At 44.9% G+C, this 27,500-nt stretch overlaps 1 protein-coding gene across 1 annotated transcript in view; it reads right to left on the bottom strand.

The window, feature by feature from the left end:
- LOC143286534 (uncharacterized) overlaps positions 1–27,500 on the bottom strand; it is an 87,345-nt gene that overhangs the window by 39,374 nt on the left and 20,471 nt on the right. The window contains exons 3-11 of the mRNA XM_076594134.1: positions 26,694–26,751; positions 21,204–21,284; positions 19,000–19,065; positions 16,471–16,543; positions 13,661–13,736; positions 11,830–11,930; positions 11,090–11,199; positions 7,390–8,836; positions 5,219–5,591 (exon numbers count right to left, since the gene is read on the bottom strand). Of these exons, the coding sequence (XP_076450249.1) occupies positions 5,219–5,591; positions 7,390–8,836; positions 11,090–11,199; positions 11,830–11,930; positions 13,661–13,736; positions 16,471–16,543; positions 19,000–19,065; positions 21,204–21,284; positions 26,694–26,751 (2,385 nt within the window). The remainder of the gene's footprint in view (positions 1–5,218; positions 5,592–7,389; positions 8,837–11,089; positions 11,200–11,829; positions 11,931–13,660; positions 13,737–16,470; positions 16,544–18,999; positions 19,066–21,203; positions 21,285–26,693; positions 26,752–27,500) is intronic.

Raw genomic sequence — 27,500 nt, 5'->3', positions numbered from 1 at the left:
CCGACCTGAACTTGTAGGACCTGGGCAGGGAGTTGTACTGTCCCTCCCCCCGAGCGGTGGCGGGGGACACGGAGGAGGGAGGTCTGAAGGCTGACCCTCGCTGGTAGAGCTGGTCAAGGTCCTGGTCAATGTGGTGGTAGGACCCGCACGGGGACAACGTCGTGCCCTGCGAGGCATTCAGGTCCTCCTCCTCCTCCCCCTTCCTCCTCCCTCCTCCTTCTCCTCCTCTCCCCTCACCCACCCTCTTCCCTGGCACCACGGCCTGCGGTCTGTGACGTGTGGTGGCGTTCCTGGGTAGGGAGCCCTGTCCGTACTGGTACACGGGGCCGTACGGTTTGAAGGCCAGGACTGACGCTGTGTGACTGCTCAAGGAGTGTTCAAAGAAATTCACCTCCGCACCGCTTGCGGCTCCTGAGGTCTTTGGGAGCGATGAAGGCGGGGCCTGGGTGGTTTTACCTGTCATAGCGAACACAGCATAGCCACTCCTCTCTCCCCCACCCACCCCCTCCCTCCCTCCCTCCCTCCACCCTTCTGACATCCCTGCATGACACGATGACCTGTGAACACTGAGGTCAGTGTGTAAGCTAGGTTGTTGTTTTTTTTTTAAGATGTGTTGCGAAAAAGAATGTAATAAAAAAAAACATTCTTATCAATTGCAACAATGTTTTCTTCAACCATTCTAATCTTCCACTGTATCTTCATACAAGAAACTCTGAACATTACAAAAATGTAGAATCCACTTTTCTTGACAAGGAAAATGTCCGTAACACTTAATGCATTACATGTAAAGGAAAAAAGATGCAGTCTGGGAGCTAAAACAATAGCTAAAAATGATCAGGCCTCATGATAATGAAGGTGCTGTGAACCTTTTCTATTCAATTTCACTGGGGACAGGAGAGGAGGTATTCAGGATCAAACTTTTCTACCCCTGGGGCTGCGCCCTAAATCCTGATACATAAATCACAGTAAAAATGAACCAACATGTTCAGGTTCCTGCGTAATCAGTGTTGGAATTTATAACCCTGATATGATACCGTTACACCCTATTTTGCTACTGAATTGAATTAAAAAAAAAAATCTGACTGCATTTTTTAAAAGCCTCAAACAGTAATGGCCAGCCATCTACAATTTGGAATCATTCCTTACCATTTGTCTGAATCATCATACATTAAAACAAGAGAGGCAAGGCCTTCAAGACTCACTTGTGATACACTGTTAAAAAAAAATCCAAGCTTTTAATGTGTTGAGTATAATTTCAAAATGTAATGTTTAAGATGAGAAAGATCAGTTTAAAGTAAATTAAGTCCCCTAGCATTAAGTACAGAGTAATTTCCCTTTTTTACTATTTGCACCAAAACGTTTGCAAAATAAATAAAACTTCCATGCTCAGCAAAAGAAGTTCCTGTTTGAACAAAAAATGATAATAATGACTGCTCTTGTTGTTGGGTCAGAATATCAGATCAAAGTGCCAAGTTTAGAGAATACAAAAAATATAAATATAACAGTAAATGCAGTTTGCATATAATTAGGCTTCATTTTTTATTTTTTTTGGTGCCCATCCCAGAGGTGCAATATTGTTTTAAACAAGATGACTGGAAAGAACTGAATTTTTCCTATTTTTATGCCTAATTTAGTGTCAACTGACAAAGTATTTGCAGAGAAAATGTCAATGTTAAAGTTTACCACGGACACACACACACACACAGACAACCGAACACCGGGTTAAAACATAGACTCACTTTGTTTACACAAGCGAGTCAAAAATGATCAGGCCTCATGATAATGAAGGTGCTGTGAACATTTTCTATTCAATTTCACTGGGGACAGGAGAGGAGGTATTCAGGATCAAACTTTTCTACCCCTGGGGCTGCGCCCTAAATCCTGATACATAAATCACAGTAAAAATGAACCAACATGTTCAGTTCCTGCGTAATCAGTGTTGGAATTTATAACCCTGATATGATACCGTTACACCCTATTTTGCTACTGAATTGAATTAAAAAAAAAAAATCTGACTGCATTTTTTAAAAGCCTCAAACAGTAATGGCCAGCCATCTACAATTTGGAATCATTCCTTACCATTTGTCTGAATCATCATACATTAAAACAAGAGAGGCAAGGCCTTCAAGACTCACTTGTGATACACTGTTAAAAAAAAATCCAAGCTTTTAATGTGTTGAGTATAATTTCAAAATGTAATGTTTAAGATGAGAAAGAGCAGTTTAAAGCAAATTAAGTCCCCTAGCATTAATTACAGAGTAATTTCCCTTTTTTTACTATCTGCACCAAAACGTTTGCAAAATAAATAAAACTTCCATGCTTAGCAAAAGAAGTTTCTGTTTGAACAAAAAATGATAATAATGACTGCTCTTGTTGTTGGGTCAGAATATCAGATCAAAGTGTCAAGTTTAGAGAATACAAAAAATATAAATATAACAGGCTTCATTTTTTTTTTTTTTGTGCCCATCCCAGAGGTGCAATATTGTTTTAAACAAGATGACTGGAAAGAACTGAATTTTTCCTATTTTTATGCCTAATTTGGTGTCAACTGACAAAGTATTTGCAGAGAAAATGTCAATGTTAAAGTTTACCACGGACACACAGACGCGTGCACACACACACACACACAGACAACCGAACGGCAGGTTAAAACATAAACTCACTTTGTTTACACAAGTGAGTCAAAAACAACTGCATCTCAGCTGGAGCTAGCTTCTTCTACACCATCATTTAGCCCTCACAGACAGATCATCTATCCCTGAAGTCGCACACACTTTCTGTCTGTCATTATAAGCTGATCAATACACATTGTACAGGACAATCAGTGCCCAAGTCCAAATCACAGAAAAAGACAGGAAAAACAATGGACTGACAACACTGCAGAATTGACAGAAAATTTAACGACTTGCAGAGACGCAGGCTTTGACACACACCCAACAGATCTGGAGGGATCTGGTGAACAATCTTCTTGGATTTAAGGGAAGAGAAGAAGAAGTAGTCCAACTCACAAGACACAGATTTTAGACATATGGATACCCAAAAAGTGACCAAAAAAAAAACAGCAATGAAAGGCTGCTGTCAGCTGGAAATGAAGGAACTGATCAACGATTTTGAGATGAAGGGAAACAAAAGGATCAGCTTTCAGAGGACCAGTATTGTACTTTACCCCCATGACACAAGTTTCTTGAGATCAGAAGAAAAGTAAGTGGTGAGGCTGGTGCCTACAGCAGATGTCAGACATGGCGTTTTATCAGCAAGCTCTAAAATATGTAATGAAGAAATTTTCCACATCCCACCTTTCCTGACAGACCCTAAATGAAAGTGAACAGCCCTCAGGATTATATGATTCTAAAGAATAGATACATAGATAAACAAATAAAACACATACAGGTCTGAGTCAGCCATTTTCTTTGCATTCACCTTTGAACATTTCAAGATTTCAACTGCAGAGGCAATGAACATGTCCTCAGACTGACCGAAGATGGCCTTACTTTGAAATTTCTGTTTACGGTTTTAAGTCATTGGTTAATTCAGCAACAAATTAAACACACATTTGTCTGAAACCCTGAGAACTATACAACTTAGTCTGAGTACCAGTGCCAGATTTGAACCCAATCCTGACGGGTGCAACAGCCGAGTGGTTAAAGCGTTGGACTGTCAATCTGAGGGTCCCGGGTTCGAATCACGGTGACGGCGCCTGGTGGGTAAAGGGAGGAGATTTTTACGATCTCCCAGGTAAACATATGTGCAGACCTGCTAGTGCCTGAACCCCCTTCATGTGTATATGCAAGCAGAAGATCAAATACGCACGTTAAAGATCCTGTAATCCATGTCAGCGTTCGGTGGGTTATGGAAACAAGAACATACCCAGCATGCACACCCCCAAAAACGGAGTATGGCTGCCCACAAGGCAGGGTAAAAACGGTCATACACGTAAAAGTCCACTCGTGTGCATACGAGTGAACGCAGAAGAAGAAGAAAAACCCAATCCATTCAGAGAATGTGGGTGTGCACAATACAGAAAGATGGACCAGAGACGGTGTGCATCCGCTAACAGAGGGAGTATCAAAAAGTGAAAAGATGGTAGGATAAAAGAGAGAGGCAAAAAAATGTTCAACTGTCTTGGAGTACAGTATCACAACGGTAAGGTAACATCATCAACACATAAAACTGACATCTGAGTGGATATATGTATCTTCTCAGATGTTCGTGTGCATACATACACACATGCACACACTCACACATGCTTGCACACACACGCAGATGCTTGCAAATACACCCACAATCATAAAATGACAGAAAGATGAAACAAGAGGGAAAAAAAACAGCAGGTAAAAAAAAAAGAGAGAGAGAGAGAGGGACAGACATAGATAGGAAGCAACAGGAAGATAAGAGAAGAGACAGGGAGATAAGAGACAGAAGAAACGATAACAAATCATGTTTACAACCAGCTCTACAAGTATTCACAGAAGATGTGCCCACAGAAAAAAAAGGACTTTTAAAAAATAAAGCTGAGAGAAGAAAAAAAGTGCACTGGACAGACAGACTGTGGAACAGCTTAGGGTTCCCTAGCTTTAACACAAGTACACAGCAGCAGAAAAAGCATCAGCAGTCATAATCCATCTTCCAACCTCAGGCAAAGAACTTCATACCGGCAGCAGACAGAGAAATTAGAAGCTGGAAGAAAACTCAAAATGAAAAGTCAAAATGAGAGGAGGAGGAGGAAGACAGAGAGAGAGAAAGAAAGGGAGAGTGAAGACAGATGTGCAGTGGTGGTGATGGTGACAGCAATCACACAAAAACACAACACTCGTCAACAGTCAAGATTATTTTCTCATGAATCAAGTCAGTGATACAATGAATTCAATAATGAATGTTTCATGTGTACAAGCATGTGCACTCCAACACACACACACACACACACACACACACATCAACAGACAACACAACACACACACATAACACACCAACACACACACACACACCAACAAACTCACACACCAACACATGCACCAACACACACACACACACACACACACACACACATCAACAGACAACACAACACACACACATAACACACCAACACAAACACACACACACACACACACCAACAAACTCACACACCAACACCCACACACACCAACACATGCACCAACGCACACACCAACACACACACACACAACACACTAAACACACACACACACAGACAAGCACTAACCAGCAGCAGAGCTCTGACGGAACGACTGCACCCTCTCGTAAGCCTGACGCAGACTCTTGGCCTCAGGGTCCCCACCAAACTGCCGCTCCTCCGGAACAGGTGCCTCCCTCACCCTCTCCCCTCCTCTCCCAGCATCGTCTGCCCTCCGACCCTCTGCCGAGCGGCGCTCAAACGAGTCGCTGAGTCTGCTGGAGCCAGAATCCTGCCTGCGACCGCCGTCGTAATAATCCCTGACGGGGGCGCGGGGAGGCTGGACGGAGAAGGATGAGGGGGCAGCGGCATCGTTGCGCATGGCGGAGTTACTGGCCACGGAGTTGCGGTCACTGTAGTGGGAGAGGCGCTTTGCTGCCTCCCTGTTCCCAGCGTCCTCCACCTGATGACCAATCACAGCTTTGATTTTAACAACCAATCACAGCCTTCGTTTCAACGACAATGACCAATCACAGCTTCAGTTTCAATAGTGAAGTGCTGTGACTCCCCTTACACCTATATAGTTCAGTGCTGTGACTCCCCTTTCATCTGTTTTGTGCAGTGCTTATATTCCCCTTTCACCTGTATATCGCAGTGCTGTGACTCCCCTTTCACCTGAAAATTGCAGTGCTGTGACTCCCCTTTCACCTGAAAATTGCAGTGCTGTGACTCCCCTTACACCTGTATAGTGCAGTGCTTATATTCCCCTTTCACCTGTATATTGCAGTGCTGTGACTCCCATTTCACCTGTATATTGCAGTGCTGTGACTCCCATTTCACCTGTATAGTACAGTGCTGTGACTCCCCTTACACCTGTATAGTACAGTGCTGTGACTCCCCTTTCACCTGTATAGTGCAGTGCTGTGACTCCCCTTACACCTGGATAGTGCAGTGCTGTGACTCCCCTTTCACCTGTATAGTACAGTGCTGTGACTCCCCTTACACCTGTATAGTACAGTGCTCTGACTCCCCTTTCACCTGTATAGTACAGTGCTGTGACTTCCCTTACACCTGTATAGCGCAGTGCTGTGACTCCCCTTTCCCTGACTAAGCGCAGTGCTGTGACTCCCCTTTCACCTGTATAGTACAGTGCTCTGACTCCCCTTACACCTGGATAGTGCAGTGCTGTGACTTCCCTTTCACCTGTATAGTACAGTGCTCTGACTCCCCTTTCACCTGTATAGTACAGTGCTCTGACTCCCCTTTCACCTGTATAGTACAGTGCTCTGACTCCCCTTACACCTGTATAATACAGTGCTGTGACTCCCCTTTCACCTGTATAGTGCAGTGCTGTGACTCCCCTTTCACCTGTATAGTGCAGTGCTGTGACTCCCCTTTCACCTGTATATTGCAGTGCTGTGACTCCCCTTACACCTGTATAGTGCAGTGCTGTGACTCCCCTTACACCTGGATAGTACAGTGCTGTGACTCCCCTTGCACCTGTATAGCTTCCCTTTCACCTGTATAGTATAGCGCTGTGACTCCTCTTTCACCTGTATAGTATAGTGCTGTGACTCCCCTTGCACCTGTATAGCTTCCCTTTCACGTGTACAGTATAGTGCTGTGACTCCCCTTGCACCTGTATAGCTTCCCTTTCACCTGTATAGTACCGTGCTGTGACTCACCTGTATCTAATTACAAAAAAGCAGTGCTGTGATTCCCCTTGCATCTGTATAGTGCAGTACTATATAATAATATTAACAATAATAATAGCAATAACAACAACAACAATAACAAAAATAATAGCAATTCAAAAAGCGCCATTCCATGTAAAACATGTACACCTGTACAGTGCAGTGCTGTGACTCCACTTTCACCTGTATAGTGCAGTTCTGTATAATAATATCAGCAACAACAATAATAATAACAAAATAACAACAATAATAACAATAATAATAAATTCATAAAGCGCCTTTCCAAGTTAAACATGTAAACCTGTACAGGGCAGTTATCTGACCCCCCCCTTACCGCTGTACACACTTTAGCGCAGTGACTCACCCTGGACACGGTGTACCTGTATAGTACCATTATGTGACTCCCCTTTCACCTGTATAGTGCAGTGATGTATAACAATATTAACAATAACAACATAAATTATAAAAACGCCTTTCCATGTAAAACATGTACACCTGAAAAGTGCACTGCTGTGATGTGACTTCACTCACTTCTGTACACACTTTTTAGTGCGGCTGGTGACTCACCCTGGATGCGGCGTGCTCCTCGCGAGGTGTAGGGTACTGGAAGTACGACAACTGCTGCATCCTCTCCTTGTTGAGCTCATGGGCCATCAGCATCTTCTCTGCCGTCCCTGGACTGTGCGTCTCGGCCATGTCCCTCACCACCTGGTCCCTCACCGCCGCAGGGTACGGGGGTCTCTCAGGGGGAGGCGACTCCTCAAACTGCTGCTGCTGTGGCTGCTCTGTGCCTCGCATCTCCGGCACGTTGACGTAGGTGTGACCGTGTGGGTCGTGGTGGGGAGGAGGAGGAGGGGCGGAGAGGCGGGAGAGACTGTTCCGGCTCCCTTGCTGCGGAAACAGGTTCTGCTTGGAACCAAGGTCGTCCCGGTCTCCACGGTAACCCTGACTGGCCACGCTGTGCCGGGAGCTGGCGTAGGAGGCGCGCGGGTCGAGGGACGCGTTCAGACGGGGGTGGACGTCCGGGTAGCTGTCGTCTCTCCCCGGCTCCTGACCCAGGGGTCTGTCTGGGTACCCTCTGGGGTCCTGGGGTCTTCGCCCTGTGTCGGAGTTGGCCACGGAGTTCCTGCTCTGTGGAGCGGCCTGCCAGCTGCCACGCTCTCTGCCATATGTTCTCCCCTCACCCCCATGTCCCCCCGGGCTGGAAGGGTATGGCTGGTTCCTCCCCTCTTCATGGGGGTACCTGGGGCGGTAGGCTCCGTCAATGCTGCCTTGCGAGGCATGGTAGGCATCTCGAGGAGATCGCTGAGGACTGCCCTGACCCTGACCCTGACCCCCACGAGGGTCACCACGCCAGCCGGGGTCGCTGACCATGGACGACCTCTGCTGGGGGTCAGGAGGTCGCTGGTAGGGCTGGAACCCTGGCTGCGTGTACGACCCCCTGTCTCTCTCGGCGGCCCGTGACTGACCGAGCGGCACGAAGTCCTGGGCGTTCTTGTAAGGGTCTGGCTGCAGACTGCGCACGCTCCCTCGAGGGTCTCGCTCCTCCACCCTGGGTCGGGTCAGCCGCGGGTCATACGACTGATGGTGGGCGTAGTTCCGGGAGTCGGGCTGCAGTCCCTGTGGTGGTGGCGGGAAGTCCTGGGGGTACCTGTGCCCGTCGTGAGGCAAACTGCGCAGGCTCCCGCGAGGGTCAGGAACCTCCCCGGCTTCCTGAGGTCGCCGCGTCTCTCGGCCATCATCCCCCCTCTCCAGGTCAGGCACCGACCTCCATGATGGCGGCCCTGACACACCGTTTTGTGAGCTGTGTCCTGGGCTGTGCTGGTGTTGGAGCTGGTGCTGGTGTTGGCCACTGGGACTTGGGTTTGGGTTCTTCCACTGAGGGTGGAACTCCAGGCCAGGGTCATTGGAGGAGTGGTGGTGGGATGCATCCTGGGGTGTCCTGCTGTGCTGACCTGCAGGGGATCTTGGGGGAGGTCCTGCCTTGATGTTGTTGTTGGCCTCTCTGTAAAACCTGAAACAAGACAGTCCAGAAGTTTCTGTGAAAGACAACAGGCAAAAACGACTGGTAGATAGTGACAACACACGGGCAGAGACAGACAGATAACAGATAATAAAAACAACAAACTGGCAGAAAGAAACAACAGACAACACTGTACAGACTACAGACAGACAGATGACAACAGACAGAGACAACAGTCATAGGCACATAGACAACAGAGACAACAGACATAGACAACAGTCAGGCAGAGACAACAGACAGTAACAACAGGCATACACAATAGTCATACACAACAAAGACTACAGTCAGACAGAGAAAACAGACAGTGACAACAGACACAGACAACAGACAGGCAACAAACACAGACAACAGACCAGCAGACAAAAACAACAGACAGACACAGACAACAGAGACAGCAGACCTAGACAACAGACAACAGTCAGGTAGACACAGACAACAGAGACAGCAGACCTAGACAACAGACAACAGTCAGGCAGACACAGACAACAGAGACAGCAGACCTAGACAACAAACAACAATCAGGCAGACACAGACAACAGAGACAGCAGACCTAGACAACAGACAAGTCAGGCAGACACAGACAACAGAGACAGCAGACCTAGACGACAGACAACAGTCAGGCAGACACAGACAACAGAGACAGCAGACCTAGACAACAGACAACAGTCAGGCAGACACAGACGACAGAGACAGCAGACCAAGACAACAGACAACAGTCAGGCAGACACAGACAACAGAGACAGCAGACCTAGACAACAGACAACAGTCAGGCAGACACAGACAACAGAGACAGCAGACCTAGACAACAGTCAGGCAGACACAGACAACAGAGACAGCAGACCTAGACAACAGACAAGTCAGGTAGACACAGACAACAGAGACAGCAGACCTAGACAACAGACAACAGTCAGGCAGACACAGACAACAGAGACAGCAGACCTAGACAACAGACAACAGTCAGGCAGACACAGACAACAGAGACAGCAGACCTAGACAACAGACAAGTCAGGTAGACACAGACAACAGAGACAGCAGACCTAGACAACAGACAACAGTCAGGCAGACACAGACAACAGAGACAGCAGACCTAGACAACAGTCAGGCAGACACAGACAACAGACAAGTCAGGTAGACACAGACAACAGAGACAGCAGACCTAGACAACAGACAACAGTCAGGCAGACACAGACAACAGAGACAGCAGACCTAGACAACAGACAACAGTCAGGCAGACACAGACAACAGAGACAGCAGACCTAGACAACAGACAACAGTCAGGCAGACACAGACAACAGAGACAACAGACCAAGACAACAGACAACAGTCAGGCAGACACAGACAACAGTCAGGCAGACACAGACAACAGAGACAGCAGACCTAGACAACAGACAACAGTCAGGTAGACACAGACAACAGAGACAGCAGACCTAGACAACAGACAAGTCAGGTAGACACAGACAACAGAGACAGCAGACCTAGACAACAAACAACAGTCAGGCAGACACAGACAACAGAAACAGCAGACCTAGACAACAAACAACAATCAGGCAGACACAGACAACAGAGACAGCAGACCTAGACGATAGACAACAGTCACGCAGACACAGACAACAGAGGCAGCAGACCTAGACGATAGACAACAGTCAGACAGACACAGACAACAGAGACAGCAGACCTAGACAACAGACAACAGTCAGGCAGACACAGACAACAGAGACAACAGACCAAGACAACAGACAACAGTCAGGCAGACACAGACAACAGAGACAACAGACCAAGACAACAGACAACAGTCAGGCAGACACAGACAACAGAGACAGCAGACCTAGACAACAGACAACAGTCAGGCAGACACAGACAACAGAGACAGCAGACCTAGACAACAGACAAGTCAGGTTGACACAGACAACAGAGACAGCAGACCTAGACAACAAACAACAGTCAGGCAGACACAGACAACAGAAACAGCAGACCTAGACAACAAACAACAATCAGGCAGACACAGACAACAGAGACAGCAGACCTAGACGATAGACAACAGTCAGGCAGACACAGACAACAGAGACAGCAGACCTAGACAATAGACAACAGTCAGACAGACATAGATATTAGAGACAGCAGACCTAGACAACAGACAGAGACAACAGTCAGGCAGGCCAAGACAACAGACACAGATAGAGACAACAGAGGCACACATGACAAGCAGAGACCACCCCCCACACCCCATCCCCATCCCTCACTCACCCCCCAGCCCCCTTCATGGTGGCGGCAGTGTGCAGGTTGTACAGCCAGCTGTCCAGGTCGGTCTGTGTGTCCGTGTGGAAGTAGATGGTCTTCGTGTTCTCGTGCTCTACCTGCACAATCAGCACACCCACCCAACCGTTCACATTAAGTGTGTCTGCACCCTTCACAGGTGTGCCTGCACCATTCACAAGTGTGCCTGTACCATTAACTGTGTGTATTTGTGGAAAGGCATTATTGTGTGCATCTGACAAAACAAAAAGCAGCTTCTCTGTATGTAAAAAAAAGTATTCACCTGTGTGCTAAGTAAGTTGATGTGTGTGTGTGTGTGTGTGTGTGTGCATGCGCACGTGTGCGCGTGTGCATGAGTGTATGTGCATGCACACTCGCACACACATGTACAACATGCAGTCTGAGTCCTAAAATCACTTTAGTGAACAGACATTCAATTAGTGACCAACATGCATGCATGCACGCATGCTCACACACACACATATGCACACATACACACGCACACGCACACACACATTTGCGCACGCACATACACACACGTGCACACACACACACACACACATTCACACATACACACACCACACACTCACATACACACACCACACATGCTCTCACACAGACACCTACCACACACACTCTCTCTCTCACACACACACACACACACTCATACACATGAACGCACACACACCACACACACATACAAACACACACACACCCACACCCAGACTCACTTTGAAAGCAAATTCCTTCTGTACATGGTCCTCAGCGGTGCAGCGATTAATTCTGAAGCTGGGTAACAAGATGGAGCCCAGAGTTACCTTCTCTTCATCGTCTGAAACATATCAGAGTGCACCCCCCACACTGTACTGCACTGGACAAGCCCAGGGAAACATCATGTCAAATTCCCCCACTTTTCTCCAGACTGTCAGAACTCTTCAAGAACCCTCCGATCACTGAAACCTTTTCAGCCAGGAAGCTGACAGGAAGGAGGTGGCAGAACGGTTAAGATGCCCAGCTGCCGATATAGAGAAAGTGAGTTCGAATCCCGCTCACGCCCTTTCTCCCAGGTTTGACTGGAAAATCAAACTGAGTGTCTAGTCATTCGGATGAGACAGTAAACAGAGGTCCCGTGTGCAGCACGCACATGGCACACTGAAAAAGAACCCATGGCAACGAGAGTGTTGTCCTCTGGCAAAATTCTGTAGAAGAAATCCACTCCTACAGGTACACAGATATATAAGCATGCACTCAAGGCCTGACTGGGTGTGTTGATTTATGCTGCTGGTCAGGCGCCTAGCAGATGTGGTGTAGTGTACATGGATTTGTCCGAACGCACTGACGCCTCCTTGAGAAACTGAAACTGAAACCGTTCAGCCAGACAGAACCAGAATCCACTGGTTCACCGGACTCATTTTGCTAGGGCTGAAGACAGAGGTACGTGGCCAGCACTGCCGCCCTCTATCAAACCAAGGTACCACACACCTAACACATATGCCTGCTGTGAACGCCAAGAAGAAAAAAGATGACTCGCTTCGCTCAATTAACACTTAAATCAGTCAGAGGTAAATTAATGAGTCAGAATAACCCAAAGCATTTCACGCACAAGACTTTTTACCAGCACTGCATACTTGTTGCTAACTTGTTTACGCATACCCAGATTCAAACACTCGACTGTTGGCCGCCGTTCTTTCTCTGTCTCTGGACCTTGCAATTGGAATGAACTTCCTCTTTCGCTTCGTCAAGTCTCCACACTCAGCTCTTTCAAGTGTGGCCTTAAAACCCGCCTCTTCCCAAAAGAACCTCCCTTCCCTGCCACTTCCTTGTCTTCAGTTTCTCCACTTTAAGAGTTGTGGATGCGTGTGAATGACTGGTGTGAAAGCGCTTTGATTTGTCTCTGCACAAGATTCAGCGCTATATAAATACCATTATTATTATTGTTCTTATCATTATTATCATTGTTCCAACTTGTTTGACCATTTTCCATGTTGTCTCATGGTACTATCCTCATGCCATCTCTGTCCCGCCAGCTCCTCATCCCCCTTTTGATTTGAAGAAGATGTGGTGTAGCTTATATGGATCAGTCTGCACGCTTTGATGTCTCCTTGAAACTGAAACACCTCCTGAATCCCCCATACAGAGCTACACACCCTGATCTTCCTCTGTGTGTGTGTGTGTGTGTGTGTGTGTGTGTGTATGTGTGTGTGTGTGTGTGTGTGGAGGGGGGAGTGCATGTGTGAGACATGCACATGTGAGGGCATGTACAAGTACTCGTATGTATATGCACACACGTGTCTAAATTCCTACCGTCTTTGTGTTTGCCTATCATTTCCAATTCGTGATTTTACTCTTGATGTTCAATCCCACTCCCTACCCCCAAATCCCATTATTCCTTGTGACCCTAGAACATTTGGTAACTGAGAGGCATTGTCCATCATTCTATTCTATCAACCTTATGGAATATATACTGCACGCATACTTGCACGCCCGCTTGCACACACACATACACACACACACACACACACACACACACAGAGGAGAGTGAACCAGCCAAGCGCCACTCACTTTTGTAGATGAAGAGAGCAAAGTCAGCCAACACACACCACCGACGTTTCCACGTCTTTGAGATGCCCCCACTCTCCTGTACAGCAGCACAACAATGGGGTCAAAACCACACCATCCCGCATCATCCCACACCATCCCGCATCAAAACACACCATCCTGCATCAAACCATATCACCCTGTATCAAACCATATTATCCTGCTTCAAACTACATCTAGGGAGCTAATGTTACATATAATACAAGAAGAATTGCAGACAAGGCTGGTGAAATTTGACCGCTACTGTTTATCTTTGTAACTTTCATACACTGATATAGATACCAATGTGATTGGGACCTGCGTAATGTACTGGATAACATATATCTATACACATCTATCTATCTATCAATATTTAAATAGACAGACAGGCAGACAGACAGCCTGTAGACAGAAACGTTTGCTTTGTCTTGTGGCTTGTAAAACTTAAGATTTCATGACGATAAAGTATTATTTTCTATTCTGTTAATCCCTCTCCCTCTTCTTGTTGTATATGAATGGTTATTTCTAGGATTTTTTTTTTTATTGTAATAATAGCTTGTTGTGTGTTTTTATTTTCATTTTGTTTTATTCTTTTACATGTCTGTCTCGTAAGTCACCATAACCACCCCCCACCCTCCTTCTTCTTCTTCTGCGTTCCCCGTGATCATGGTCTCAGACTTGCAGTCCTATGCTGGAAATGAAGGTGGTGGTCTTGATGAGGTCTTCTTTGGTGCCCCAGAGCTTTTCTGCCAGTGTGGCTCCATAGGGCCACTGCTGCGTCCATGCATCTTGATACAGGGGGCAGGACTGCAGGATGTGCTCCAGGGTTTGTGGGCCTGTCTTCAGGAGTGTGTGACAGCTTTATTCGGTACATGTGGTCTCGCAGGCGGCAGTGCCCCGTGCGTAGTCTGAATATGATCGTCTGTCTCCACCCTCCAAAACCCACCCCCCAAAATCCCCAACACATTAAGCATTCAACTGAGCATTATCCATTACAAACTGAATGAAATTCACTGGACAGGAGCTCCATCCATGTCAAATCATATTGTTGCCTGTGTTACTTTACACCTGAGGCCCATCAAGGGTTGTCAGACTGGCAACCGACTGTCAAGACGTAACTGATAGTTCAGATATTCTTCTTGGATACATTAGTAACACACAAATGCTCGAGGCATATTTCGGATACATAAGTAATACGGAAATGCTCCAGGCATGTTTCAAGCATGGGAGGAATAATTTTTTTTTTTATGAGCATGGTCATCTTAATTAAACCTGTCATAAATATGTACATAATTATCAGACAACCATCATCATAACCATCCTAATCCATTTGACTTACTTATTGCTTGCTTAATTCCTTTGCTTGCATCTGTATTCATTTCCTTCATTCATAAACTCTTTATTCATGTGGCAATAAACTGTCCATTTCTTTCATCCATTTACAGATCTATTACTTGATTTATTCATTTGTTTATACGGGTATACATTTCCTTCATGTAAACCACTTATTCCTCCCATTACATTGTTCACCTTTACTTATATACTCTTTAAACATTCAATTTGTCAATAAATCATCTATTTCTTCCCTTCAGTCCACACACTCAAGGTACCTGACCGACAGGTATGCACCGACTCACACCTACAGGTATGCATACACAGAGACTCACACTGACAGAAGTGCACACAGACTGGCTGACAGGTATGCACACACAGACCCACACTGACAGGTATGCACACACAGACTCACACTGACAGGTATGCACACACAGACCCACACTGACAGGTATGCACACACAGGCCCACACTGACAGGTATGCACACACAGGCCCACACTGACAGGTATGCACACACAGACTCACACTAACAGGTATGCACACACAGGCCCACACTGACAGGTATGCACACACAGGCCCACACTGACAGGTATGCACACACAGACTGACATATATGCACACACAGATATACACTGACAGGTATGCACACACAGATATACACTGACAGGTATGCACACACAGACCCACACTGACAGGTATGCTTACACAGACTGACAGGTATACACATAGAGATATACACTGATGCACACACAGACTCACACTGACAGGTATGCACATAGAGATATACACTGATGCACACACAGACTCACACTGACAGGTATGCACACACACAGACTCAATCTGACAGGTATGCACACATAGACTCACACCGACAGGTATGCACACACAGACTCGCACTGACATGTATGCATACACAGACTCATACCTACACATATGCAGCGACAGGTATGCAACAGAGACTCACACTGACATTTGTATTTGTATTTCTTTTTATCACAACAGATTTCTCTGTGTGAAATTCGGGCTGCTCTCCCCAGGGAGAGCGCGTCGCTACACTACAGCGCCACCCATTTTTTTGTATTTTTCCTGCGTGTAGTTTTATTTGTTTTTCCTATTGAAGTGGAGTTTTCTACAGAATTTTTCCAGGAACAACCCTTTTGTTGCCGTGGGTTCTTTTACGCGCGCTAAATGCATGCTGCACACGGGACCTCGGTTTATCGTCTCATCCGAATGACTAGCGTCCAGACCACCACTCAAGGTCTAGTGGATGGGGAGAAAATATCGGCGGCTGAACCGTGATTCGAACCAGCGCACTCAGATTCTCTCGCTTCCAAGGCGGACGCGTTACCTCTAGGCCATCACTCCACTCATCTATGCACACAGAGACTCACACCGACAGGTATGCACACACAGACCGAAAACGACAGGAATGCACACACACACACACACACACAGACTCACCAGTCGGTACAGGAAGCCTCGTCGGACCACCTGAGCATTAGGGTTCCGTTTGACTGACGGTGCCTTGATGCTTCTGCAACAGACAGTGCCAATGTCTAACCAGTCCCTCCTGTGTCATCACTGTTCCCTTCCCCTCTTTGCTTCAAGTGTATTGTGGTGCATTTTGTGGCATTGTATCGTATTCTGTTGTGTGGTATAGTATTGTACTGTATTCTGTTGCACTGTGTTGTATTCTGTTGTTTTGTTGTTTACTGTATTGTACTGCACTGCATTGTGTTGTATTGTGTTGTATCTGTATTGTATTGTAATGCACTTTACTGTACTGTACTGTACTGTATTTATTGTGCTGCATTGCAATATATTCCACATCACTGCATTGCATTGCACTGTTTTGTATTATATTGCACTGTTTAGTATTATACTGCATCGTTTTGTATTGTACTGTTTTGTATTATACTGCATTGTTTTGTATTGTATTGCACTGTTTTGTATTATACTGCATTGTTTTGTATTGTATTGCACTGTTTTGTATTATACTGCATTGTTTTGTACTGGACTGGACTGGACTGGACTGGACTGGACTGTATTGTACTGGACTGGACTGGACTGGACTGGACTGGACTGTATTGTACTGGACTGGACTGGACTGGACTGGACAGGACTGTATTGTACTGGACTGGACTGGACTGGACTGTATTGTACTGTACTGTACTGGACTGGACTGTATTGTACTGGACTGGACTGGACTGGACTGTATTGTACTGTACTGTACTGGACTGGACTGTATTGTACTGGACTGGACTGGACTGGACTGGACTGTACTGTATTGTACTGGACTGGACTGTATTGTACTGGACTGTACTGGACTGGACTGTATTGTACTGGACTGCATTGTACTGGACTGGACTGTACTGTATTGTACTGGACTGGACTGTACTGTACCATTACAGCATAATTCTGTGTGAAATTCAGGCTGCTTTCTCCGGGGACAGCACAACACTAAAGTACAGCACCATCTTTTTCTTCTTTTTTTTTCCCTTTCTTTTTTCTTTTTTTCTGCCTGCAAGTGTATTTGTTTTCCTTTCATTCAAAGTGGATTCTTCTTCTGAATCTTGCCAGGGACACCACTCTGCTGCTGCCATGGATCCTTTATGTGTGCTAAGTACATGGCACTTCAGCTGATCATCTCATCCAAAGGACTAGCATCCACACCACTATTCAAGGTCTGGTGTTAAGATTCGATCCCGTGCACTCAAAATCTCTTACTCCCAAGGCAGACGCATTACCGCTAAGCCACCTCTCCACTCCCTGACCCCACGACTGACCTTGCTTTTTTTCCCCCCTTTGACAGGTCAAGGCTACATGACCACTCTGTGACCTCTGTGCACGTCATGCATCACACACCGTGAGCTGACTGACGTCAATCATCCGTCAACCTAGATACACCCTCCGACACGGTGGATACATTAGAGATATGGATGGGTCGATGATACTTTAAAAGCAGCGGAGGGGAGAAACTGGGAGGGGGTGGGGGGGGGGGGGGGGGGGAGGGGTGAGAGGGGGTGTGGTTGGAAGAACTTCTCATTGCCGACTTTATAAAGAACATACGTAGCAGTTTCTGAATATAGTGGGGGCAAACATTAAGAGCACTCAAACTAAAAAACCAGCAACCCCCCCCCCCCTCCCCCCCAAAAAAAAAACCCCTGTGATTGTGATTTTTTTTTTTAGTAAAGTGTTTTCTTTTTCTTATTTTACTCATGTGATGTGGGTTCAGCATTTTACATTTTGATGAAAGGCGCAAAAGAAATAAACTATCATTATCATCATTATAATTATTATTATCATTATCATTACAAAACAACAAATAAGTACATTAATAAAATGAACGCACACATATACATGGCTGCTACAAAACAACAAATAAACAAATTAATAAAAAAAAGAACACACACATATATATGAATGCTAACAAATGGGCATTTTGCATGACATTTCCACCTCCCTTCCACAGAGTTTTATACTTATTTTGTTCAGATGACGGCACTTTTTAAAACAGTTAAATAAACTCTTACAATAATCCCAAACTAATCTTTATCTTCTTGGTATTTCAGTACTGCACTATGACGAAGCAAAGGTGACCATCAATAATTTTGTTCCACACCTGAAAGGTGAAGTCAACATACTGCTGGCCAACAGGACGTGAAGGATACCAAACCCGTTTATCACAGCATATTTACACAACATGGTGCATCTCATGTTCCGGACAAGGAACAAAAAGTGCAAAAAATAATTCTTCGATCTATGGATTTAGTCCACACACACACACACACACTCATACACAGCTCCCACTGTATTGCGTATAACAACATTCATGTGTGTTTATGTTTGTCTGTCTCTTGGAACAACGGCAGATGTGTAAGTCGGCCAGTGTGCTAACATCTCCACCGTTGGAAAATAAAGATTCAGTCAGTCAGTCAGTCAGTCAAGAGACAATCATCACCACGGCAACAGCCAAGGAAGCTGACTCACCTCTGCTTGGAACTGGTTGTTCCCCTTCTGAACTCCACTCTATCACTGGGACTCTGGGGAGGAGAGCTGAAAGCAGAATCCACCACAAGGGGGGAGAGGGAAGGGGGGGGGGGTAATCTGACGTCCGTAACCACACACACACTAATCCTCTGACACGTGACCACACACACCCTCTGACACGTGACCACACAATACTAATCCTCTGAAACGTGACATCTGTATGTATCACCATCTACGATGTATCACTATCTACACAGTGCTGAAAATCCTCATCTTGAGTTTCTGTTTCAGGGTATCGTTCACAAACACGACGGAGTCTGCTTGATTAGCTCAAGCTTCAGGTGAACAAGGGAAATGTTGTTTGTGTTGCCTGGTATCTGTGTCAAGAAAATAAAAAGAAATGGAAGGGTGTTTGTTGGAAATGGAAACTTTTCTGCTTGCGTAAGCTAGATTATCTGTGTCATCCAAAGCTGCAGACAGTGCAATCAGTTTGCAAAATAATTATTTGTTCCTCACTTTTCAGACATTTCATTTTAGTTACTTCAGTTCAGAAAGAGAATATAATGTACATTTCAATATCACTGAGAGCCTGAAAATTAATGGAATATATATGTATATATAAACAAATGTATTCGCGGGGAGTTTGTGTGTGTGTGTGTGTGTGTGTGTGTGTGTGTGTGTGTGTGTGCATTTGGAAATGTTTGTTCTGGGCATGAAAAGATTATTTTGCAGTAATCCTCCATACTCCAATAGGAGTGAAAGGATAATTAAAACTTGAAACTTGTGTGTATGCATGTGTGTAAGCATACATGTGTGTGTGTGAGCATGCGTGTAAGTGAGTGAATGTGAATCCGTGTAAATTTGAGTGAAAACAAGAAACAGAAACAGACATGGTACGATCGGTAAACTGGCACCATCATTTCGTTTAACTTTAGAGTCTTCACTTTCCCTCTCTCTCTCTCTCTCTGTGCGACCAGCTGTCTACATCACTGCCTGTCATCTGAAACTGATACAGATTCCCTGTCGCCACACGATCCGTTTTTCAGCTGAGTCTTGTCACCCATATGCCCCCCCCCCTGGCCCTCCACCCCCATCCCCGCACCCCCTTCTCCACTCAAGTCTGACACCGGATACAAATCCCTGACACCACAAGGAGAAAGTGTGACTCGACAGACACTTCACTTCTACCCAGAAACTTAAGATGAAAGAAAAGATGTTGGTAGGACGATACCATCCCTACCACCCTTTTTTCGTTTTTTCTTCTTTTTTCTTTTTTTAAATATGTGTGTCCCTGACATATACTATTATACAGCACTTTCACAGAGAAACTGAAGATAAAATGAAAAGATTATCACAGGAGGATACAACCCCCACCCCTACCCCTTTTTAAACTTTTAAATATTTTTTTTTAACATATATCCCTGACATGTACTATTATACAACACTCACTCAGAAACTGAAGATGAAAAAAAAAAAAAAAAGGTAGGATGACACATCCCCTCCTCCCTCCCCTCTCTTTAATTTTTTTTTTTTTTTTTTTTAATAAATCTGTCCCTGTCATGTACTGTTCCACTCACACCTTGTCTTTATTCCCCAAAAAGGTTGTGTGTGTGTGCATGAGTGTGTGTGTGTGTGTGTGTGTGTGTGTGTGTGTGTGTGTGTGTGTGTGTGTGTGTGTGTGTGTGTGTGTGTGTGTGTGTGTGTGTGTGTGTGTGTGTGCGTGTGTGTGTGTGTGCATGAGTGTGTGTGTGTGTGTGTGTGTGTGTGTGTGTGAGTGTGTGTGAGAGAGAGTGCATGTGTGTGTGTGTGCATGTCTATATGTGTGTGGGTGTGAATGTATCTTTGCATGCACATGTCTGCGTGCATATGTGTGCACATATGTGAAAAACAAACTGTGATAAGTGTGTGAGGGTGGAGGGTGGTGAGGGGGTATTCTGCACACAGAAAAAGCCAAAGAAGCAGAAGACAGACAGGTACACAGACAGACAGACAGACATACAGACACGCACACACACAACACACACCTATCTATCAATTCATCTGATTTTACTTCATTTTTATCTTTCCTCAAGGCCTGACAAAGCGAGGTGGGTTGCACTACTAGGTCAGGCATCTGCTTAGCAGATGTGGTGTAGCGTATATGGATTTGCCTGAACACAGTTGAGGTCAGCAAAAGTCAAATGTCCCTCCCTGAGGCCACATACCTGGGAGGGGGAGGGGGGTTCTCCTCGGACACTGGCCGGCCCGTCACTGGGTGGCCGAAGGACGTCTGGCGGTTGTGGTGACTGAAAACAGGCACCGTCAGCACCATGACATGTCACCAACACATAACAAACACGTCGCATATATGTCACCAACACGTCACATATATATCACCAACATGTCACAAACACATCACATATACGTACCAATATGTCACAAACATGTCACACATGCATCACAAACATGTCACAAACACATCACATATATTATATGTCACCAATGTGTCACAAACATGTCACATATGCATCATGAACACATCACAAACATGTCACAAACACATTACAAACACATCACCAACAGATCATCAACACAGTATCAACACATGGAAGGCATCATCAGCACCTTGTCACATCTCTAATACAACACAAGCATCATGAACACATCAACATCACCAACAAATCACCAACACATAACATCACCAACACATCAACATCACCAACAAATCACCAACACATCACCAACGCATCAACATCACCAACACATCACCATCACCAACACATCCGCATCACCAACACATCGCCATCACCATTAGATCGCCATCACAACCACATCACAAATGCATCACCAACACATCACCCTTGCCAACACATCACCATCACCATTAGATCACCATCACAAACACATCACAAATGCATCACCAACACATCACCATCACCAACACATCACCATCACCATTAGATCACCATCACAAACACATCACAAATGCATCACCAACACATCACAAATGCATCACCAACACATCACAAATACATCGCCAACACATCACCATTACAAACACATCAACACGTCACAAACACATGTAAGTTCATCTGCTTTTAGGCGAAATCAGTATCATGTCCCATCATAAACACATCACAACACGTCACCAACATGCCACAAACATACTAAAAACATGTCAGAAACATGCTACAGACTCGTCACAAGCACATCACAGACATGTCACCAAAACTATTACAAACATGTCACAATTACGTCACAAACACATCACAAACATGTCGCAAACATATCACTAAAATATCATAAACACTTCACAAGCACATCACAAGACATCACAAGCACATGTATGTTTCTTGAGAAGAGCAAATTTTCTTTTCACGAATACAGAAGAAAAAAAATCATCTTCATGAACACACACAAGAATCAAGAATCAAGAATATTTAATCCTTTCACCCCTTTTGGGGCATGGAAGATATCATATAACAGCAATAGTATTTTACATCAAAATTAAACATAAACAATTAAAATAACATAACTATCAGAAACAGAATACAAACTATATGGAACACAACATAAATGATGATAGTGTTTTTCTGGTATTAAAGCTCAGGTTAGATCAGACTATGTTGCTCATCTTTGCAAAATTACTTAAGTTTAACCAAACTGTCTTGGCTGCATGAAATAAATTACACAGAAAGCCTCTTCCAACAAGAAAAAAATAAACAATCGTTGGCCTATTTTTTCGCTTATCTCTTTCTAATCTTTTTTCAGAAGAATAAGTCTAAGGTTTTTTTAATCGTCTTTTTTTTTTTTTTTTTTTTTCCTTTTTTAATTACATGTTCTACACACATACACACGAAAAAGACAAATTATTCCCCAAAGTACAAACAAAACATTCTACCACACAGAAAAAGCAGCATGACTGTTTAAAAAAAAAAAAAAGAAGATAATAATATAAACCCCACTCACTCACCAAAGAAAAAACCCAACAACAACAACAACAAAAATCCAGAAAAGTAAACCACAGTTAAAAACCAATCCCTGCCTTGAACACAACTTTTTCTCTGTTTTCTTAATATAGCGCATCACATGCCTTCTTCAATGGGCAAACACACACAAAATATATCTTTTATGCACCAGGCATATAATATAAATATATATATATATATATTAAAAAAAAAGACAGAAGCAAACAAGTCCAGCAGGTTTTCCCAATATTTCCACCTCTGGCCTTCCTCAGGGGACTGACATACTGTTGGGTACAAATATACAATAACATCTATCATATATATATCTCTGTCTGTCTATCTATCTATCTAAATAAACACATGACTGTGTGAATGTTTTTGTGTGTGTGTGTGCGTGTGTGTGTGTGTGCGTGTGACTGACTGAAACCTGACTGAATGACACAGGAAACAAATGATAAGCACCCAGAGGCAGCTGTCAATCGGTTCTACCCTGGTACGCAGCCTGCTGCACCAAATGACAAATGTCTGTGGAGTGCTTAGAGCTAGGACTCTGCCTGAGGATAGGCACTATTTAAGTATCCCTGTTCCCTTTGACCCCCACTCTCCCCACCCCTTCAACCACCCCCTCCCACATTCCTGTTTTTCTTCTTCTTCTTCTTCTTCTGCGTTCGTGGGCTGCAACTCCCACGTTCACTCGTATATACGCGAGTGGGCTTTTACGTGTATGACCGTTTTTAACCCGCCATGTAGGCAGCCATACTCCGCTTTTGGGGGGGTGTATGCTGGGTATGTTCTTGTTTCCATAACCCACCGAACGCTGACATGGATTACAGGATCTTTAACGTGCGTATTTGATCTTCTGCTTGCGTATACACACGAAGGGGGTTCAGGCACTGGCAGGTCTGCACATAACGTTGACCTGGGAGATCGTAAAAATCTCCACCCTTTACCCACCAGGTGCCGTCACTGTGATTGGAACCCGGGACCTTCAGATTGAAAGTCCAACGCTTTAAGCATTCGGCTATTGCGCCCGTCTGTAGCCTGTTTTTCAATTCATACACAATTCACAGTCACACACATAATAACACAACACCAAACTTACCAGCCACCCAGCATGTCTGCACCATCAGAAACGTCACCACAACAAACTGACAAAGTCCCTGTTCTCACTCACACCGTCACCTCAGTGTTACCCCCAATCACAGAACACGGCACATCAACAGTTGATCATAAACGCAAGTACAACAGTCAGTTGTGTCCTTCCATCACCATCAAAACAGAAGAGGAGGCGACTGCTGTCCTGACTATCCGGGGATAGAATCTGATTATAGCGGAGAGTGTCTTGCCCACATATTAACATCAGCACTCTCTCGGCCAGAAGGGCTCGTCTTCTGGGCAGTTGGCTTTGGGCTGGTTCTCAAAGGCACACACACACACACACACACACACACACACATGAATACAATTCACAATGGTCCCCAAAGACAAACACACACATCAATGCTATGGTCAGTAGCACAATGGTCCCCAAACACGCACATCAATACAACTGCACAATCTGTCGCTGTGGTCCACAAACTGCAGGCATCATCCCACGTTCAGCTTTCCCCCACTTTCCCACCAAAAGCAGTACAGCCTGCAGCCTAAATCCTCTGCCCTGAACTGAAAAGTTACCAGTCAACAAGGGACAGACCAGACCGACTCCTACCCTCCCCCAACCCCCTCCCTCCTGACATGTGAGTCCATGCATATGCATGAGTTATGATGGACTGACACTGAACGCATGCATATGCATGAGTTATGATGGGCGGTCCCTGGGCATTGGAGGAGGAGGAAAGAAGAGCTATACGCCCTCTTGTGCCTTGAAGCAAGAGGCCAGGACGGCTTAAAAAGCCAGTGTTAACATCCTCAAAGTACAACCCCCCCTCACTGTTGTGTTTTCCCTCAGGTCAATCTAATGATAATCATAATAATTATGGTATTTATAAGGCGCAAAATCTTGATGAAATCAACTCTAATCTGAGACAGAATGATGATGATGATGATGATGATGATATGGATACTTTTATAGCGCCTATCCTCAGTCAGAGACCAAGCTCTAAGTGCGCTACAGACAGTTTGTTTACAATCACAAGTATGTGTGACATGACAGGACATTAAACCAAAATTCCACCCCTAACAGGAGGTCATCTACACAACAGGCTTCTTACCTGGGGTCGTTTGTGGTTAGTCAAGATTGACTCCCTCCCCCCCACCTCCATACCTGTCTACATGGAAATGACCCCCTCTCTTTCTCCAAGTTTAATCATGCTATTGAAAAAGAAAGGGGGTGGGGGGTGTCATACTGGGCATACTTGACCAACACCCTGCCCCCTCCAGCACCCCTCTCTCTCATTACAACTTCATGGAAGCAAACATGGGGGAGTTCTACTTTAATAGCCTGTACAACACTACTGATTCTAACTGATGGTGCCAAATTTACACCAACCAGCCCCGCCCCCCTCCCGGAGGTCATTTCAAAACTGGCCTAGACTGACCCCTGTGTCCACTACAAGAAGGTGTGGAGGTAAAATCCAGCTAACAATAATGATAATAATGATAACATAATAACTATTAGTATTCATATTGCGCTGAATCTTGTGCAGAGACAAATCAAAGCGCTTTCACACCAGTCACAATAACTTGAAACTGGGGAAACTGAAAACAAGAAAGAGGCAGGGGAGGGAGGCTATCTTGGGAAGAGGTGGGTTTTAAGGCCAGACTTTAAAGAGCAGAGTGGAGAAGAACTATAGAGGAGGGGGCTGAGGGGGGCAAATCTGAGTCGTTGAATTTTACCCCCAGAGATTCATTCCAACCCAGTCTGTATGATTAACCCAAGGGTTAATCTGGGCTACCCAGATTTTGACTCCAGGGGAAAAAAACAATGGGGGTACAAACAGGCTGCTACACCGGTGTCCACCTTCTAAGGTCGGTGGGGGATGGGGGAAGGGAAAGTGGGGAGGGACTCCTGGTCTGTCGAGACCAGCTGATAACATCACTTAAGAATTCCTTTCCTCGCTCGTGTCACTCCTTTTATGAGTGTATCCCCATTTGTAACATGTTTCTTCCCGTGTCACTGATCAATGACTTCAAATATTTCTCTCCTCCCCCTTCTTTTATGTGTATCTACTTTTTTTTTCTTGCTGAATTTGTATGTACGGCACTTTTGTGTCCTCAGGTCTGTGTGTGTGGGTGGGTGAGGAAGAGGAAGTGTGTGTGTGTGTGTGTGTGTGTGTGTGTGTGTGTGTGTGTGTGTGTGTGTGTGTGTGTGTGTGTGTGAGTGAGAGATTTGAGCACAAGGAGAAAGAGTTAAAACAGACATCTTTTTTGCTACATAGAAAATCAGTTGAAATATAAACCTTTTACATGCACAGAAAGAGTCACAATACGCACATTTTGCTATATGGAGAAAGAGTGAAAATATACCTTTTTTTTCTTTTTACACAAATAAAAGTTTCAAACATACACATTCTTGCACATGGAGAAAAGAGTTATAACAAGTATGTTTTTGCACACAGAAAACTTGTTAAATGTCTACCTTTTGCATGCAGAGAAAAGAGTGAAATTAAAAGCACATACCATCACACGGAGGAAAGAGGGAAAATGTAAACCTTTAACTCAGCAAGAAAAAGTTAAAATCAGATACTTTCAGCAACAAGCACAGCATGACACCTGAAGGCATAAAGGTGTGTCCAGGTGTGTACTCACTCTATGAAGTAGGTGACACCTTCAGGTGTGTAGTCCTGCTCCCACCCATTGGGCAGACCTGCACACACACACACGCACACACACACACACACGCACACGCACGCATGCACGCACACACACGCACACATACACACAGCACAATGTTCAGACATGAGATCATGATCGCAACACAATCAATGCTGCCAGTCTCATTCTCTGCATTAAAAAAACAAAAAAACGCACCTCATTCTTTCTTTCCCCTCGTTCACAGAAAAACAGGGTTCCCAAAAAGTTAGGGACCACTTGGGAACATGCAGATTTCTTCATGTGGGCATGGTGAAATGATGCTGAATGTTCAACAAACAGCAGTGTACGCAGCCAGTGTACTGAGCACCACTCATAACCAGGTGTTTTCTTGAATGTGCACTTCCATTCGCTACAATAGACGGGTGCAATAGCCGAGTAGTTTAAGCGTTGGACTTTCGATCTGAGGGTCCCGGGTTCGAATCTTGGTGGGTAAAGGGTGGAGATTTTTCTGATCTCCCAGGTCAACATAATTATGAGCAGACCTGCTAGTGCCTGAACCCCCTTCATGTGTATACGCATGCAGAAGATCAAATATGCACGTAAAAAGATCCTGTAATCCATGTCAGTGTTCGGTGGGTTATGGAGACACGAAAATACCCAGCATGCATGAACCACAACAGACTCATCAGCAAATCGATGTTGGTCATGTAACAGCAAGAAAGAAAGAAAGAAAACCACCGTTATCATTTATAAACCACTGAATAACTGTCAGTTTTAGTCTGAAACACCAATTTTTCACTG

Source organism: Babylonia areolata, chromosome 10 (assembly GCF_041734735.1).
Source record: "Babylonia areolata isolate BAREFJ2019XMU chromosome 10, ASM4173473v1, whole genome shotgun sequence".
NCBI classification, from domain to species: Eukaryota; Metazoa; Mollusca; class Gastropoda; order Neogastropoda; family Buccinidae; genus Babylonia; species Babylonia areolata.
Note: the sequence above shows the minus strand (reverse complement) of the source record. Positions and strands in the feature narration are given on the sequence as shown.